Source organism: Daphnia pulicaria, chromosome 4 (assembly GCF_021234035.1).
Source record: "Daphnia pulicaria isolate SC F1-1A chromosome 4, SC_F0-13Bv2, whole genome shotgun sequence".
NCBI classification, from domain to species: domain Eukaryota; kingdom Metazoa; phylum Arthropoda; class Branchiopoda; order Diplostraca; family Daphniidae; genus Daphnia; species Daphnia pulicaria.
The window spans coordinates 12,449,308-12,464,537 of NC_060916.1; the positions used below are offsets into that span (position 1 = coordinate 12,449,308).

At 40.8% G+C, this 15,230-nt stretch overlaps 5 protein-coding genes across 8 annotated transcripts; 4 read left to right on the forward strand and 1 right to left on the reverse strand.

Annotated features, from left to right (window-relative positions):
* The first annotated feature begins 183 nt into the window (after positions 1-183).
* LOC124337147 (collagen alpha-1(I) chain-like) lies at positions 184-3,086 on the forward strand. Of its 4 annotated transcripts, none has more exons than XM_046791215.1 (3): positions 184-392; positions 2,344-2,553; positions 2,639-3,086. In XM_046791215.1, exons 1-3 carry the CDS (start codon positions 209-211, stop codon positions 2,905-2,907), a joined length of 663 nt encoding a protein of 220 aa, XP_046647171.1. In that variant the 5' UTR covers positions 184-208; the 3' UTR covers positions 2,908-3,086. The 4 variants fall into 4 exon arrangements, with proteins under 4 accessions (XP_046647171.1, XP_046647172.1, XP_046647173.1 ...); XM_046791216.1 differs by having other exon boundaries at positions 2,347-2,553; XM_046791217.1 differs by lacking the exon at positions 184-392 and adding an exon at positions 2,043-2,260.
* Positions 3,087-4,160: 1,074 nt separating this feature from the next.
* On the forward strand, positions 4,161-5,363 carry LOC124337137 (collagen alpha-1(I) chain-like). The gene is made up of 3 exons (XM_046791201.1): positions 4,161-4,467; positions 4,611-4,838; positions 4,921-5,363. Exons 1-3 carry the CDS (start codon positions 4,161-4,163, stop codon positions 5,187-5,189), a joined length of 804 nt encoding a protein of 267 aa, XP_046647157.1. The 3' UTR covers positions 5,190-5,363.
* A 239-nt stretch (positions 5,364-5,602) lies between these two features.
* On the forward strand, positions 5,603-7,461 carry LOC124337030 (putative Dol-P-Glc:Glc(2)Man(9)GlcNAc(2)-PP-Dol alpha-1,2-glucosyltransferase). Its single transcript, XM_046791042.1, has 5 exons — positions 5,603-5,939; positions 6,011-6,199; positions 6,260-6,425; positions 6,489-6,634; positions 6,696-7,461. The coding sequence occupies exons 1-5, from the start codon at positions 5,763-5,765 to the stop codon at positions 7,428-7,430; spliced, it is 1,413 nt and encodes a 470-aa protein (XP_046646998.1). The 5' UTR covers positions 5,603-5,762; the 3' UTR covers positions 7,431-7,461.
* A 125-nt stretch (positions 7,462-7,586) lies between these two features.
* LOC124337154 (YEATS domain-containing protein 4-like) lies at positions 7,587-8,947 on the forward strand. The gene is made up of 5 exons (XM_046791235.1): positions 7,587-7,738; positions 8,087-8,172; positions 8,229-8,421; positions 8,491-8,671; positions 8,738-8,947. The coding sequence occupies exons 1-5, from the start codon at positions 7,694-7,696 to the stop codon at positions 8,908-8,910; spliced, it is 678 nt and encodes a 225-aa protein (XP_046647191.1). The 5' UTR covers positions 7,587-7,693; the 3' UTR covers positions 8,911-8,947.
* Positions 8,928-15,220, reverse strand: LOC124336864 (5'-3' exoribonuclease 1-like). The gene is made up of 16 exons (XM_046790742.1): positions 14,965-15,220; positions 14,769-14,900; positions 14,565-14,711; positions 14,346-14,507; positions 14,125-14,289; positions 13,890-14,057; positions 13,556-13,825; positions 13,155-13,495; positions 12,782-13,085; positions 12,541-12,715; positions 12,301-12,479; positions 11,906-12,234; positions 11,046-11,841; positions 9,791-10,976; positions 9,605-9,720; positions 8,928-9,543 (listed from the first exon to the last, which is right to left on the reverse strand). Exons 1-16 carry the CDS (start codon positions 15,037-15,039, stop codon positions 9,103-9,105), a joined length of 4,986 nt encoding a protein of 1,661 aa, XP_046646698.1. The 5' UTR covers positions 15,040-15,220; the 3' UTR covers positions 8,928-9,102.
* Between the last annotated feature and the right edge of the window lie 10 nt (positions 15,221-15,230).

Consider the following 15,230-nt stretch of genomic DNA (forward strand, 5'->3'; position numbering starts at 1 on the left):
TTTTTCATTGCCAATAAAAAAAACGAGCCCTGTTCTGCCAAGTACACCTACGCCTCCTCAAAAATGAAAGAAAAAAAGACTGAAATGAGCGACCCGACGAGTCTCTGTAGGAAAACCAGCACTTCAAAACTGCATTCACGAAGCAAAGAACATGTATAAAAGAAGGCACATTATCGATAGACAAACTAGAACTCAACCGGCAAGCAAAATGATCACTTCTTTGCTCTTCTGCAGTTGTTTGGTCGCCTTTTTGTCCACCGGCTCGGTCAGCACCACCAACAGCAAGGTAGACTCCACGACTTATGCAAATCTATTGGCGCTATTACTTACCGGAAACACGGAATTGGCATCACCTGCTCAGAGACCGTATCAGCGAAGGCTTCCACAGCAAGGTAAATCATTTGTAAAATAAAAAAATGTTCGCCAAAGACTCGAAAGAATATGCAATCTTTTTCATTATTTTTTCGGTTTATTAAAGCAGCAGCAGCCCCATCTTATTATGGTAACCCAGTCGTCGACTATCAGCCATACTATCCAATGTTTCACTCGCAACCAATGGGCCCGAACATGTACGACCGGGGAATGGCTCAATACGCGGATGAATCAGAGTTTGTTCAGCACTATCGGTCTGGACCAGATGCTCGTTTGATGGGACTAAAGGCGACTGCACTCAATGCTTTGGTTACTTCTTTGGCAACCACTTTGAGAGGACCTCCAGGTAAATCAAATTGCTTCTTTCTTGACCTGCTTTAATTTGGAAGAAATTAATTATCGTTTGATTGTCTTTGCTATAGGCCCTCCAGGCCCACCAGGTCCAGCAGGTCTACCTGGACCTCCTGCTGGACCTTAAGAAACGACCGTTTTATTTAAATATGTTATTGGCGCCAAAAAAGGATTTTGAATGTTGAATGCATCCGATAGCGGGTTACGTAATTTATGTTGTTGGGTGCAAAGGGAATCGGTGAAACTGGCTTGGAATTTACTTGTTGCATTGATGGTGGATTCTGTTTTCAAAATATACATGTTGATTCTATACAACAGTCTTTGCGCGAATTTTTAATCCTAATCCCATATACAAAATAAAACAAGAATGCCGCTAAGAGTAAGCATCGAAAGAGTGGTTCACGGTATATTTTATAATACAGAATTTGAAGGGAATAAATGGTGAAACTTACTTTTGTTGCAGAACGCAAACGTTTTATTCATTCGCGAATCGCAAAGAAAGTGAGCTTGGGATCAATTGGAAAATAATTGGGAACCAATTAATGATACAAACTGATATGCATGGTCACCATAACAGGCATAACTCCATGCGACAGATGAAGTATGAAAGCCTACATAAAATAATTAAAAATTTTCGATTACAACATGAAACCAATGGACTTTCAAGCCGAGAAAAAGAATTTGACTTTATTTCAAGTGACTTATTATCTCAAGGAGCAAACGGAATATACTGAGCACATCATTCTTAAAAAATTCATTAATTCCGATTAATTCCAATAAATTGTATATGGCTCAGTATAATTACGATAGAGTGCGGATTGTGATCCATGGACAGTAATAATATTAAATGTACTGGGGGTATCTTATACTTGATGGGCCATTCACCGTTCATTTTGTTAATAACTCCTAAAAGCTTTGTCTTTTATAATATGCTGATGATGGCGCTCCGTTTAGCCTATTCAACACAATATAGGATCACCAGACAAACTATATTCATTGATGATGCCAATAATGAATGGATATCCGTGAATCCAGCCAGAAGAGTAAATTCATAAATGTGAAGATTGCATGGGAAATGGAATGAATCGGTCACCGTCAACAAATCTCATAAGCATATAGTTTCCTTTTTCTTAGCAGTGTTGGAAGTAGACAGACCGGGTTGACCTTGGAAGAGCTCAACGGCTTCCTATACGTAATTCAACAGGGCCAATAAAAAAACGAGTTTGGTATACGTGCTTTAGCACCGTGTGTATACAAGCCGCTTCAAAACTGCATTCACCAACGGACGAAAAGAACAAGTATAAAAGGTGGTACATCGTCGACAGACAAACCAGAACTCAACCAGCAAGGAAAATGTTCACTTCTTTGCTCTTCTGCAGTTGTTTGGTCGCCTTTTTGTCCACCGGCTCGGTCAGCACCGCCAACAGCAAGGTGGACCCAACGGCTTATGCCAATCTATTGGCGCTATTACTTACCGGAAACACGGAATTGGCATCACCTGATGATAGCCCGTATCAGCGAAGGCTTCCACAGCAAGGTAAATCATTTGTCAAATCAAAAATGTCACTATAGATTTGAAACAATAAGAAATTCTTTTTTAAAATTCGATTTTTACAAAAGCAGCAGCCCCGTCTTTTTATGGTAATCCAGTCGTTGACTATCAGTCGTACTATCCAATGTATCCCACGCAGCAACCAATGGGCCCGAACATGTACGATCAGGGAATAGTTCAGTACGCAGATGAATCAGAGCTTCAGTATCGCTCAGGAGCAGTCCATCCTCGTTTCTTTGGACTGAATTCTTTGTTAAGTTCTTTGAGAGGACCACCTGGTAAATCAAATTGCTTCTTCTTCTTTAACTTTTTCGAGTTGGGTGGTAAATAACTTTTAACCATTTGATTTTCTTTACCATCTAGGTCCTCCAGGTCCCCCAGCTGGAGCATCGATCCCAACTGGCCCTCCTGGCCCTCCAGGTCCTCCCGGTAATGCTGGCGCAGATGGTAACCCTGGTCCTGATGGTAACCCCGGTCCCGATGGAGCTGCAGGTCCTGACGGAAATCCTGGTCCCGACGGAGCAGCTGGTCCCGATGGAAATCCTGGTCCCGACGGAGCAGCTGGTCCCGATGGAAATCCTGGTCCAGATGGCCAACCTGGTCCAGATGGCCAACCTGCACCTGCACCTTAAGAAATTTCCTCGATATTTTTGTTTTGACTAAAGAACTCCACTTTTAAGAGTGATGAAAAGCAACCGAATTTGGTTGACGGTATTTATATTATTACAGGGTTTGAAGGGAATGGTGAAACTTACTTAGAAGTTTGTGTTTTCAGTATTTCAATTGAATAAACAGCATCAGTTAAAAAATATTATCTCTCTTCGTTCCGTATTACTTTCTTGTCAAGAAAAATAAAGACTTATTGAGAAATAACTATTATAGTCGATTTGCGTGTTCTTCAACTGTTTTATTAATTTGTTTTTGGCGAAAATAATAAATTGTATTAGCACTTGATAACTTATAATTTTGCCCAATTCCTTGGCAAAAAATAACTTACTGAAATAACTTACTTTCTGACTCATTGCATTTAACAAATAACGATGAAAGAATTTGACTATAATTTTAGTCCGGGAAGATTTCTGATTGTGCGCATCAACTTTGATCACGCACATGATGTATGTTCATCCTTGAACCTCGAAACATCTGTGAAAAATCATTTGAAAAGAACATCATATAATATACATTGAAGTGCAATAAGACTTTACGTTGGAAAATCAAATTTAAAACATCAAATTTAATTCTTGAGATGATTATAAAACTGGTAATCCCATCCGGCGACAATATCAATTCGTAATGGTTTAACATAATGGCGATAGACGATGTAGAATTCCGCATCGCTAGTTTCAACAAATTTCTAAGTTAGTTGTGATAACTGCATTAAATAGCGATCATAGTGATATGGAGAATGCTTTGGATGTCTTAATTAGGTCGTTGGCCACCGTTAATCCTGGAAAGATATTCACAGCTAAACCTTTAAAATGTTATACCAATCCTGATATGCACACTCCTTCCAGCAGGCTATTCAACACCAAATACAAGATTTTAAAAGACATATATTCATTCGATGATGTGTCAATGGATGTCCGTGAATCCAGACGCTGAGCATCCACAAATGTAGAAATTGCATGTAAAATCACTAAAATGGAATGGATCGGTCACCGTCAACCACACTATATAGCTAAATCCTAGGTGGATTTCTTTTGATCAAACTGTTATAAGCAGGTAGAAGAGATTGACCTTGAAAGAGTTCAATGACAGCGTATGCAAAGAATGGCTTTTCTAGTTATAATGAATTCAGCAGTGTTGATAATAAAAAAACGAGTTTGGTATATGCTTATTATTCCTCAAACAAACGAAACTGTCAGCAGCGAGTGATGTGAGCGCTATGTATGTACCCGGTATGGTAGACAAGCCGCTTCAAAACTGCATTCACCAACAGTTGAACGATAAGAACAAGTATAAAAGGAGGTACATCGTCGACAGACAAACCAGAACTCAGCCAGCAAGCAAAATGTTCACTTCTTTGCTCTTCTGCAGTTGTTTGGTCGCCTTTTGGTCTACCGGCTCGGTCAGCACCAACAGCCTGGTGGACCCCACAGCTTATGCCAATCTATTGGCGCTACTCACCGGTAATACGGAGTTGGCATCACCTGCTAGGGTACCGTATCTGCGAAGACTTCCCCAGCATCAAGGTAAAAATGTTATTGCATATTTCTTGTAGTATTTAAGCAATGTCTTCAGATGCATCTAGTTGTTAAGAGATCGCAAAACATTTTATTGCTACACAAAATATTTGATGCATTTGAATTACGTATTTCGGCTTTACGCATCCCAGCAGCACGGCCTTATTATTCAGCCAACCCATTCGTCGACTACCGTCCCGCATACTACATGACGCCGCAACCAGCTGGCCCAGCACAACTTTTCGACCAGGGATTTCCGTATGCGGATGAATCAAAGTTTCAGTATCGCTCTGGAGCAGATCCTCGTTTCTTCGGACTAAAGGCGACTGCCTTGAATGCTTTGGTTGGTTCTTTAGTGAACCAGTTGAGAGGACCACCTGGTAAATCAAATTAACTTCTTCCTTGGCTGCTTGTATATGATTTGGCAAAAATTGACATTCATTTGATTGTATTTAACCATAGGTCCCCCAGGTGCTGCCCCAATCCCGGCTGGCCCTCCCGGCCCACCAGGTCCTCCCGGTCCTGATGGAAATCCTGGTGCCGATGGTAACCCCGGTCCTGATGGAAATCCTGGTCCCGATGGAGCTGCAGGTCCTGACGGAAATCCTGGTCCCGACGGAGCAGCTGGTCCCGATGGAAATCCTGGTCCCGACGGAGCAGCTGGTCCCGATGGAAATCCTGGTCCAGACGGAAATCCTGGTCCAGATGGCCAACCTGCACCTGCACCTTAAGAAAATAGAGCGTTTTCTTAATATTTTTGTTCGGGCAAATCAAGTTTGAAGGCATCATCCGAATGTGGGTTACGGTATTTATGTTACTGGGTATACAGGGAATCGGTGAAACTTGCTTATAATTTACTCGTAAAATTGTAACATTTTATAATACATGTTCAATTCCAAACAAAAGTCGTTACAAGTGCGAATTTCTTACCCCTCCTACCCCCTTGAGGTAAGTTAATGTATTATAGACGTCACGTCTAAGGAAATGATCGGTAAATATTTTCTAAGAACAAAGGATATATTATAATGTATAATATATTATATTCCAAAGGTTTCATAGGTTTATAGTTAGTAAATTATTATTTTAGAATTTTTTTGATTTTGATTTTGAAGATACACGAATGATAATAACAAAGACACGGCAACGCTACATTTCAAAAATGTCTTCTGCTAAAACTATGTTGTTTTGATTTTTAGTTTTTACTGTTTGATGCTTGTCTGTTTGACTTCAACTTCTGTTGAACTGAATTGTCAATATTGCCACACATTTAAAACGCCGTCTTTCTTTTAAATAGATTTAGAAAAATGAATGAAAAGATAAATAGTTTAGCTCTTTCTGTGCTGGTCTGTGTATCGGCTGTGTATTTCGCTGCGCTGTTGATGGTATCCAGTCAAATTAACAAGATTCAACCTGTCCCTTATCTCGACGAGATCTATCATGTCCCACAAGCTCAAGAATATTGCAGAGGAAACTTTTCATATGTAGGTATTTTTAATCTATTCTTATAATTTACCAACAAAATATTTGAAAAACAAATTCATTCTTTACGCAGTGGGATAATAGGATTACTACTCTTCCCGGGCTGTATCTGATCTCTGTTGGTGTCATTACACCATTATCTAGCTGGCTTAGTAAAAATTTGTGCGAACCACATCACCTACGACTTACCAATGTTGTTCTCAGTTTGAGCAATTTTGTGCTATATGTTTGGTTAATCAAAAAAATCCATCAGGATTCTGGGGTAAGCTAAAGTGTGTTGCATTATTTTCTAGTAAAATAATGTTTTCTTTCAAAAATCCAGAAACACAGTACATGGAAAGGCATTGCATCAGCACTAAATGTAGCCCTCTTCCCACCTCTTTACTTTTTTTCGTTTTTGTACTACACTGATGTAGCTGCGTCGTTCCTAGTTTTTCTCATGTACGGTCTTCATATGTACGGAAAGAATGCATTAGCGGCTGTTGCTGGTACAAATTTCCAATTCGCAAATTGAATTGTCTTTGTTAATTATTTTCACATTTGTCGTATAGGAATTGCAGCCGTGGTGGTAAGACAAACGTCTATCGTCTGGGTAATCCTAGTAGCTGTTGGATGCTTCGATTTCAATTTACAAAAGCTACTGTTGACAGCCAAAGATCGTAAATTCCATATTCTTTCAAGCTGGCATCAAGTTCAAGTAAATCAGAATATGATTAGAATTTTAATAAACCAAATTTACAAATGAATTTATATTCCAGGTCGTTTTGAAAAAGTTTTTTAATTTGGCTCCGGCCCCAAAAAAAATCCAGCTTGTTGGCCAACTCATTTTGGAACTTTTTCCATACATCCTAGTGGGGCTCATCTTTGCCACTTTTGTTGTGATTAATAACGGACTGGTGGTTGGTGATCGTGATGCTCATCAAGCCACGATTCACGTTCCCCAGTTGTTCTATCTGTTTGCTCTAGTCACCTTATTCGCCGCACCTCACTGGATTTCTCTCGTGCTACCATTCTCCAAAGCTTGCCTTAAAAATTGGTATGTGATTTTAGTCGCCGTAGGACTGGTCGGTCTAATTGTTCGATACAACACCCTTGTGCATCCCTATCTTTTGGCTGATAATCGTCACTATACGTTCTACATCTGGAAAAGAGTGTTCGAGTATCAACCTTGGGGACGCTATGTCATCATTCCATTGTATCTCTTTGGTGCATTCGCGACCTACCGTACGATGTCTACGAGTAAGAGTTTCATATTTGCTTTGGCATTTATTGTCTGTTGTTTTGTCGCTCTGGTGCCTCAACGACTGCTAGAGATCCGCTATTTCTTCATCCCTTTTTTGTTTGTAAGATTGCATATTCGGCCTCGTTCTTGGATGGCTTTGTTTTTTGAATTCTCAATGTATATCGCCATTAACGCAGCTACTATTTATCTGTTCATCACTCGTCCATTTTATTGGGCGGATTCACCATTAACCCAACGCTTTATGTGGTAAAGGCCTCTAAATACAACGGGTATGAATTGTGTTGGACAGAATTTTGCAATTAATTTTTTATATAATATTCAGAAACGTTTAGATTTAATGAGAGTGAGAATTGGACTTTTCCTGACTTTTCTACTAGGTAGTTTTTATTCAGTTGAACTGGCAACATTGCATTAGTTTGTTTATTAAACAAATGTCAGAATCTCTTCGAATCACACAGTCAAATAAACATTTTGCATAAATTCTTTGTTCTTTTTAAGGAAAAACTAACATAAATGTCTACTTTCGAGTATGGACCTGATTCTGGTGGAAGGACCAAAGTAAGCATATCTTTAATTTTTAGTCTTAACTGATTAAAGAAAAAGAATGTGTATTGTCTTATTGTGGTAGGCCTACCGGTAGTAGAAATGTTTACAAATGTTGTTACATACTGTGTAACATTAGCTAAGAAAGTTAAAGTTTGCTAGTAGAAAAATGGTAGGGTTTACTAGTTATTTTTATTGTACAGTTTTTTTTTCTTATTTATTTTTTTTAACATGCAATTTCTTTTAACGTTAATGCATAGTGACCTGAAAATGTTTACTAGATGCAACTTGCTTTTGTTATGCTGTGTGAAAAATGTACAGCTTTATTTTACTTGATGCATTTTCTTTCTTTCTTTTTTTAAGGGTGTCATATTGAAACCAGTAGTGTATGGTAATGTTGCAAAATACTTTGGCAAGAAGAGAGAAGAAGATGGCCATACACACCAGTGGTAATAATATTGTTTACTTTTGTAATTTATTAATTGATTGAATATGTTGTTGTTAGGACTGTTTATGTTCGTCCATTTGAAAATGAAGACATGTCAACTTATGTGAAAAAAATCAATTTCAAGCTACATGACAGTTATGCTAACCAAAATAGAGTACTTACCAAACCTCCATATGAAGTTACAGAAACTGGTTGGGGTGAGTTTGAAATAGTCATCAAAATCTACTTTCAAGATCCCAATGAAAGACCTGTGAGTCCATTTATTAGTTCTTCATGAAAAGAAATGGTAGTTATAATGTCTCTTAAATTTTACTTTCAGGTAACTTTCTACCACATACTCAAGCTCTTCCAAAATTCACCTGAAATTGTGGTGGGCAAAAAACCGGTTGTATCTGAATTTTACGAAGAAATTGTATTTCAAGAACCAACTGTAATGATGCACCAGTTATTGACAAGTATTCCCCAGCTTTCTACTTCTCCAGTCAAGCACGACGCAGATTGTAAGGCACAATTTAAATGTATTTCTTAGAAATTTTTAAAAAGTCAGTTATGTTTTCTTATGTTAGTCGAAGAGAAGAAGGTTTCCACACTGGACAGCATCGTCAAAGCAAAAGCAAAGGTGAAAAATGAACTCTCAGAATTAAAAGACCGCCTTCAACTAGCAAAGGAAACTATTCAAAAATTTCGAGACGAAGTTCAAAATCTTCAGCTCGGTAATCCTGCTTCCACTCCAACATAGTGTTTCTCAAAATGAAATAAAATTTGTCGCCATTGTATTATTTCCATTATATTGAATCAAAGTGAAAGAAAAACCACAAATAACCAAAACAATTTCTTGTACTAGAATAAGATCCGTGCGCGTTCAAATTTTTAAAATGTTTCAAACAAATCTTAAAGTGTGACGGTCTTTTAAGAATCACCAATCTTATTTTTACGGTCCATTGAATCGAATAGCCAATCGCGATCCGGGTGGTTTTGACGTAGAAAGAGGTCTTTCTTGAATTTGAGGTTGACTTGTAATTTCAGATGACACAGCCGGAACAGACTGTTCATCCGCTTTGACAGGAACGACTTTCTCTACAGGAGCCTTTTGCACTTCGTTCTTTTCTTTTTTCGGTGCCAAGTTGGAAGGTGTAGAAGGAAGTGGGTGAGCAACTTGCTGAGTCCTAGGTTGGTGGTGAACGGACTGGCGAGTAACTTGCATTGGCACAAAACTGTTGGATACGGGACCTCGTATCGGTTGAAATTGCATATTGGGAGACTGAGGGACAAACATCATATTGCCAGGATGAGGAATTGTAGGGGGAGGAGCAACCATGGGCTGCATAATCATGGGGTTGTGCAATGCCATGGCAGCTGCTTGTTCTGCGGCCTGATTTAAAAAAAAATTGTAGTCAACCTAATCGATTGATGAATTGTCAAGTAAATCTCACCTCGTTCTTTGATTTTGCAGCACATCTCCCAACGACTCCCAGCGGGAGGACGGAGACCTCTGCCATCACACTACCATCTTGTAGTAACAAGTAGTTGTAAACGGGAAGCCCACATCCTATTTACAAGTCGACGATTAATTAGTACTAGTAAAATCACACATCTTAGGATAGGGTGGTACCAAATACCTTTCTGTTGCATGACATCCATCAACTGAAGGCAGAAACTAAATACAGCAGGAGGTGGTTGTCTAGGTATGATTGGATTAGCAATCGCAGCTTGGCTTGCCATGTCAAATAGTTGTTGCACAGACAGCGAAGGCCCCAAGGGAATAGAGACTCCAGCAGGAAGTGGTGGAGGTGGGATGGCCTGCATGAGAACTTCAGGTGGCGGAGGTGCCGCACGTGGCAATGGTCCCGGAGGCACTGCAGATGCTCCCTTGGGAAGTTTGGTAATTTTTGGAAGATTGCGAGCAGCTTCCTGAAGAGATGGTAGTTTCGGAGCCACTGGAACTGGAGGTTCTCTTGAAGTTTTGACCTGGGGCGGTGGTTGTTTGTTTTTAGGTGGTTCTTGAGCGGTAACATGCGTAGTTGTGATTAAACTGGTTGCTCCTTGTTGTTGTTGCTGCTGCTGCTGCTCATGCTGTTGAACCAAAGAGTTCCAAATATCCATGAAAGGAGAAGGAAGACTCGAAGGACTGGGAGCCAATTTGGCCGGAATGCGATTGACTGAAGAAATAGGCTTATTTTCAGGAGCGGCTGCAACAGGAGCATTTTCTGCTTTCTTTCTCGTCAGCAATTTGGGCTGGGTCACTTGCTTGGCTTGCGCTGGCTGGTGTTCTAGCGATGCTTTATATGAGCTATGATTCTGCTTCGGCGGATTCCTGCTAGCCGGCTCGGTTGGCTTATTCAGAGCGCTGCCGGACGGCCGGACCACTGCCGTAGGCTTCCCTTGTTTTTCTCGCTCAGAGTGCTGCCTTATGCCATGAGTTAAGTTGATCATCGCCCAAACAGGAAGGTGGTAGATTCTGTTGGGTACTTCGGGCATTCCTTTGATTGGTAAAGCGCCAGCGAATTCTTCGTCGAACAGGATTTCGTAGACCACATCCATCACTTTGGACGCATTTTTTATGCCGACGACGGTTCCTCGAAGACCCATAGGAACCGAGTAGCCTTGACGAACGTTCACAACTCGGTCTAGGAGCTGATAGTTGGCACTAGGGTCTGGCGGAGAGGATCCGGACATCAAATCCGGTTTGAAAAGCAGATGTGGACGCACTTGCATGACTAAAGGTCTCAGTTTCATCAATTTGGGAGCGCCCAGTTTCGCCAGGTACGACAAGGTGTTGGCATCTATTCCTTCCGATCCCCAAGCCTGAAATGAAAAATTAAAGTAAATATTTTGTGACAAAACGAAATAAACAGTAGTCAGTGAACCAATTACCCTTCGTTCAGCATTTATACACGGAAGTGTCTGGACAAACTCGTGAAGCTTGCAGGCTCGTTCAACCCCGTCTTCACCAAACACTTGCTGATCGGTAAAATCATCCGAACCCGAGTGCTGCGACAAGAAATCAAAGAAGTCGGGGAACTCGTTGATGTAGCGGTCCAGGACTTTAATTGTATTCGCCGAGTAAAGCCAGCCACTGTCAACCTTCTTGGACCAACCAGGGATCTCTTCCTTTGACTTGTTGAACTTTAAGGAGAGACCGACGTTGACTTTCTTTGGTCTGCGAGGCCTGTCCGAGTTTTTCTCCTCTTCGGTCGGACTTAAAAGAAGATAGATGGTCCCAGTGATTCGTGAAATTAAATGCGTGCTGATACCGAGCCGCTTGGCTCCAGCATAGCCAGGCATGTAATGGGCCTGGGAGGATCGTTTCTTAACTTCTTCGACTTCTGGTTCGTGAATGTTGTCAAATTCAATGCGGATTTTTCCTTTGAGGTTCTTGTCAGCTGATAAAACTTTGCCCTGTAGACCGTAGCCAGGATGGCCTAACATGAAACAGGCCGAGTTCTGTGAGAAGACTTCAGCGAGAGTCGAAAACTGGTGACAAACCGTCTCCTTGACTTGCAGTTCTTTGACAGTGGCCTGGAAGACGTACGGGACTGGGATAGGGCTCCATTGCTTCTCCAAAGTAACACGCCCGTTTTGTGTGTAGACATACTTTCGTCCGGTAATTGGTGCGGCGTAAACTAAAATAGGCGTAGTACCGATGTCAACACCCCATCGATTGGCATATCTATCATTGCGAAAGGGGCATTAAGCAAATTTGCACACCAGCAAATGACACCAGACAGACTCACCGTGTTCGAATTTCCTTTTCTTGCAAGCGCCAGTCGTCCACGTCTCGCGGCAACATTGGCATTTTGCGAATTTCTCCATCCAATTTGTAGGTGACGCTACCACCTTCACCAAACGATTCAATTTCGAAGCTGTATTTGCACTCTGTATTGGCAACAGCCACAACCCGAGCTTCCTGCAAGTGAGGCCAACTGACGAAGACAGTCTGGCCGCAATAGCGATTCCCGATGTCGTTGATATCAGGCACCGTTTCTTGGACCAGCGACAAAACCTGCGACTCATTGAGGGTGTTCATGTTGAACACACAGATGGAAGACTTCTTCAAACTTGCCTAAATGGACATACACTTTTATAAACATGTACTTAAGTATTTAAAAAAATTGTCAATCAATGTTACCGTATACGGTAGATTTCTCATCGAGGGGAACCCGGGAATGTATCGATCGGGATTATAGTTAGGGTGAAGACCCTTCACAAGTTGATCGGATGAGATGACGAATGCGTCTCTGGTTATCTCCTTGCATCGGCAGTGATTGTGAGGGATAGTAGGGAAGTAAGCAGGTGCAACACACTCTCCTGCAAATATAATTTTACCAGTTAGTTATTATCCCTACTGAGAACGATAATTTAAACTTACCAAGGTCCTCTTCACAAAACACATAGACTTGCATGGGCCCATGCCGATTGCGATTTTTCTCTTGGTCTGATAATCGCGACTCGCAATCTTTCATGGCAGATATAAGTCGCTTCTCGTCGATAAAAGGAATCAGCACTACAGCCTCCCACTCTTGTTGTTTCCCATTCTTGTCCGTCTGCAATAAAAAAATAAATGATTAATGCAAAATTACTGTTCAACCCATTTGCGCCAAAATATTTACATTAAAATTAGAAGGGTAATAATCGATAATCGGACTGTCGATGGAGGACATCAAACTGTGATGAGCAACCGGTAACAGGGCTTTGCTGGCTGCAGGTAGTACTCCCAACAGCTGCTCGTAGGGCAGGAAAGGCTGGCCGAGATCATATTTCAACTTGAGGTTGGCGAAATTACGGACATCAGAAACGTAGGGAGCATAATGATGTGGGTAGTACCAAGACCATGAGCACACACCATTATAATAATAGTGAAGGATCCATTGAATGGCAAGAACGTAACCCTCGGCTTGATCCCGAAGAACATCACTGAAAAAAAAATTAGTTGTCAATTTAATGTCAACATTGTTATTCGACATTTAAAGAAATAAAATTTACCTGTCGACTTCGCTGTATTCCATTTTTTCCATGTAATAATTCCTCTTGTGAGCTTTGAATTCCAGCTGGAATTGCTTGTCTTCGTCGGCCGACGTGTACTCGTCATCGTCGGAAACGTAACTTTCTCCTTCCTCATCATTGGTTTCCTCGTCGATATCAGGTTCCGTTTCTTCTCCGCTTTCCGTGATACAAGCTGAGGCGTCGACAAGCTTGTCAACAACAATCTCATCAGAATCGGCGCTATCTTCTCTCAAGAGATCGTCAACTTCAGCAGCCTTGGCAAGCAAAAAGCTGGCAGTATCAGAGGGTCGTGCAGTAGGCGGTTTTTTTTCAAACTCGTACTAAAAATAGAAAAAAGGAATGCAATCGAAGATGCTAAAATTAATCCAAGATGCGGCTACCTCGACAAGTTTCTTGCGACCGTGTCGACTCTCCAGCCATTTGACATCAGCGAAGGTGTCATTAAAATTTTCGTAGTCTATGAGCGCTAGACGTTCCATAAACTTTTCGAAGCGTGGCAAGTTCAGCTGACCGTTCTCGTTAATGTACCCATCCAGAGTGGGTAGAACTTCCATGTAAGCCGAGTAGAGTAGCGGTAATGCCCCTTTGTTGATATGGAAATGTGGTAGATTAGGAATGAAATCGTTTCCAACCAAAAATCCCATCAAGACCTACAAGGAAAATTTCACTTAAATTATGCGTGAATTTTTTTAATGGGTTTAAACTATTGCTTACCCAGTCATCAATAATATGCTCCAAGTCGTAGGGAAATTTCAATTTAGGCTTCACAGAGGCAAATTCAAGATCCAAATATTCACGGAATAGTGACAAATGCAGTAAATGAAATGTAGTCTCCTCAGGAGTCGTAATCCTCTTTTCGTTTTTCTTTCCACCAAATCTAACCTATTTCGGTGCAACAACAAAAAATTAGTTCTCGACTCGTGCTAAAAAAAAAGGTAGACCTTCGCACTTCTTCTCGGAGCAAGGAGAAATATGGTTCGTGAGAGCACAAACCCAACATCATGAGATCAGCATCTAACCCATAAAGACAGTGACGAGTCTCGGCGTTGTAGTCTGGTTGACTTCTTTGAAATCGAATAAACTCCATAATCTTGTGCTCACCTTCTCCTGGAACCTGTGAAAAGTGAGTTGAGCAAAATTTCATGTTGTGCAAATGGTTGACTAAATTACCTGATGTCCAGACAAAATTACTTGCGTATTTTGCCACAGAGGATCAGTAGATACTTTATTGGTGACAAAAAATTGCAACTGTTTTTGCAGATTGTCCATGAATTCAGTTCCAGGAGTGATGCAATTGGAGTCAAATCTTTTCTCTTCTGGCAAAACCTCACCCTAAATTAGATCAATTTGTTAAAACATTGTTCATAGATGATTGATCAATTTATATACCTTTCTCAGAGCTTCTTTTTCTTTATCCTCAGCTTCCTTAGCTGAGCGGAACCTTCTACCACGCTGCTGGTTCATTTTGGCACGAGGGGCAACTCCATCAATTGCCATGAAGAAGACCTTTTGGGGTCTAATGAGGCGAAACAGGACCTGCATGAAAATAAAGTTTTAACAGGTTGTCACACAGAACTACTGTCCGTAACTTACCTCCAAATAGTGAAATATGTCAGAAACAATTTTTTCTTCAGAGATTCTGAAGTGCACATCTTCGTCGTTGGGGTGAGAGCAGTTGTGAATAATTCCATTCATGTCCAGGTATAAATTGTCAAATTCAGGTATCTAATCATTCAGAAATTTATGAAATACAACACATTTATATTGCTAATTTAAATCTTAAGCATACCTGATATTCTTTTACTGTTTCACTGAGGCAAGGATAGCGTTCGCTGATCCACCGGTAAAACTTGGGGACACCCATATTGCAAATTTGTAAGAAACGACTGAGAAATTAGTATGTCAATCAACACAATGCAACCTTTATAACTTGTATATCTCGGACAAGTTCTCGTAGTGAGTTTTTACGGCGGCTATAAGTGATGAGCTACGAGCCTACGATATGAGCTTTTATTTAGCATACAACCATACAAACACCGAGACAATGCAAAACCA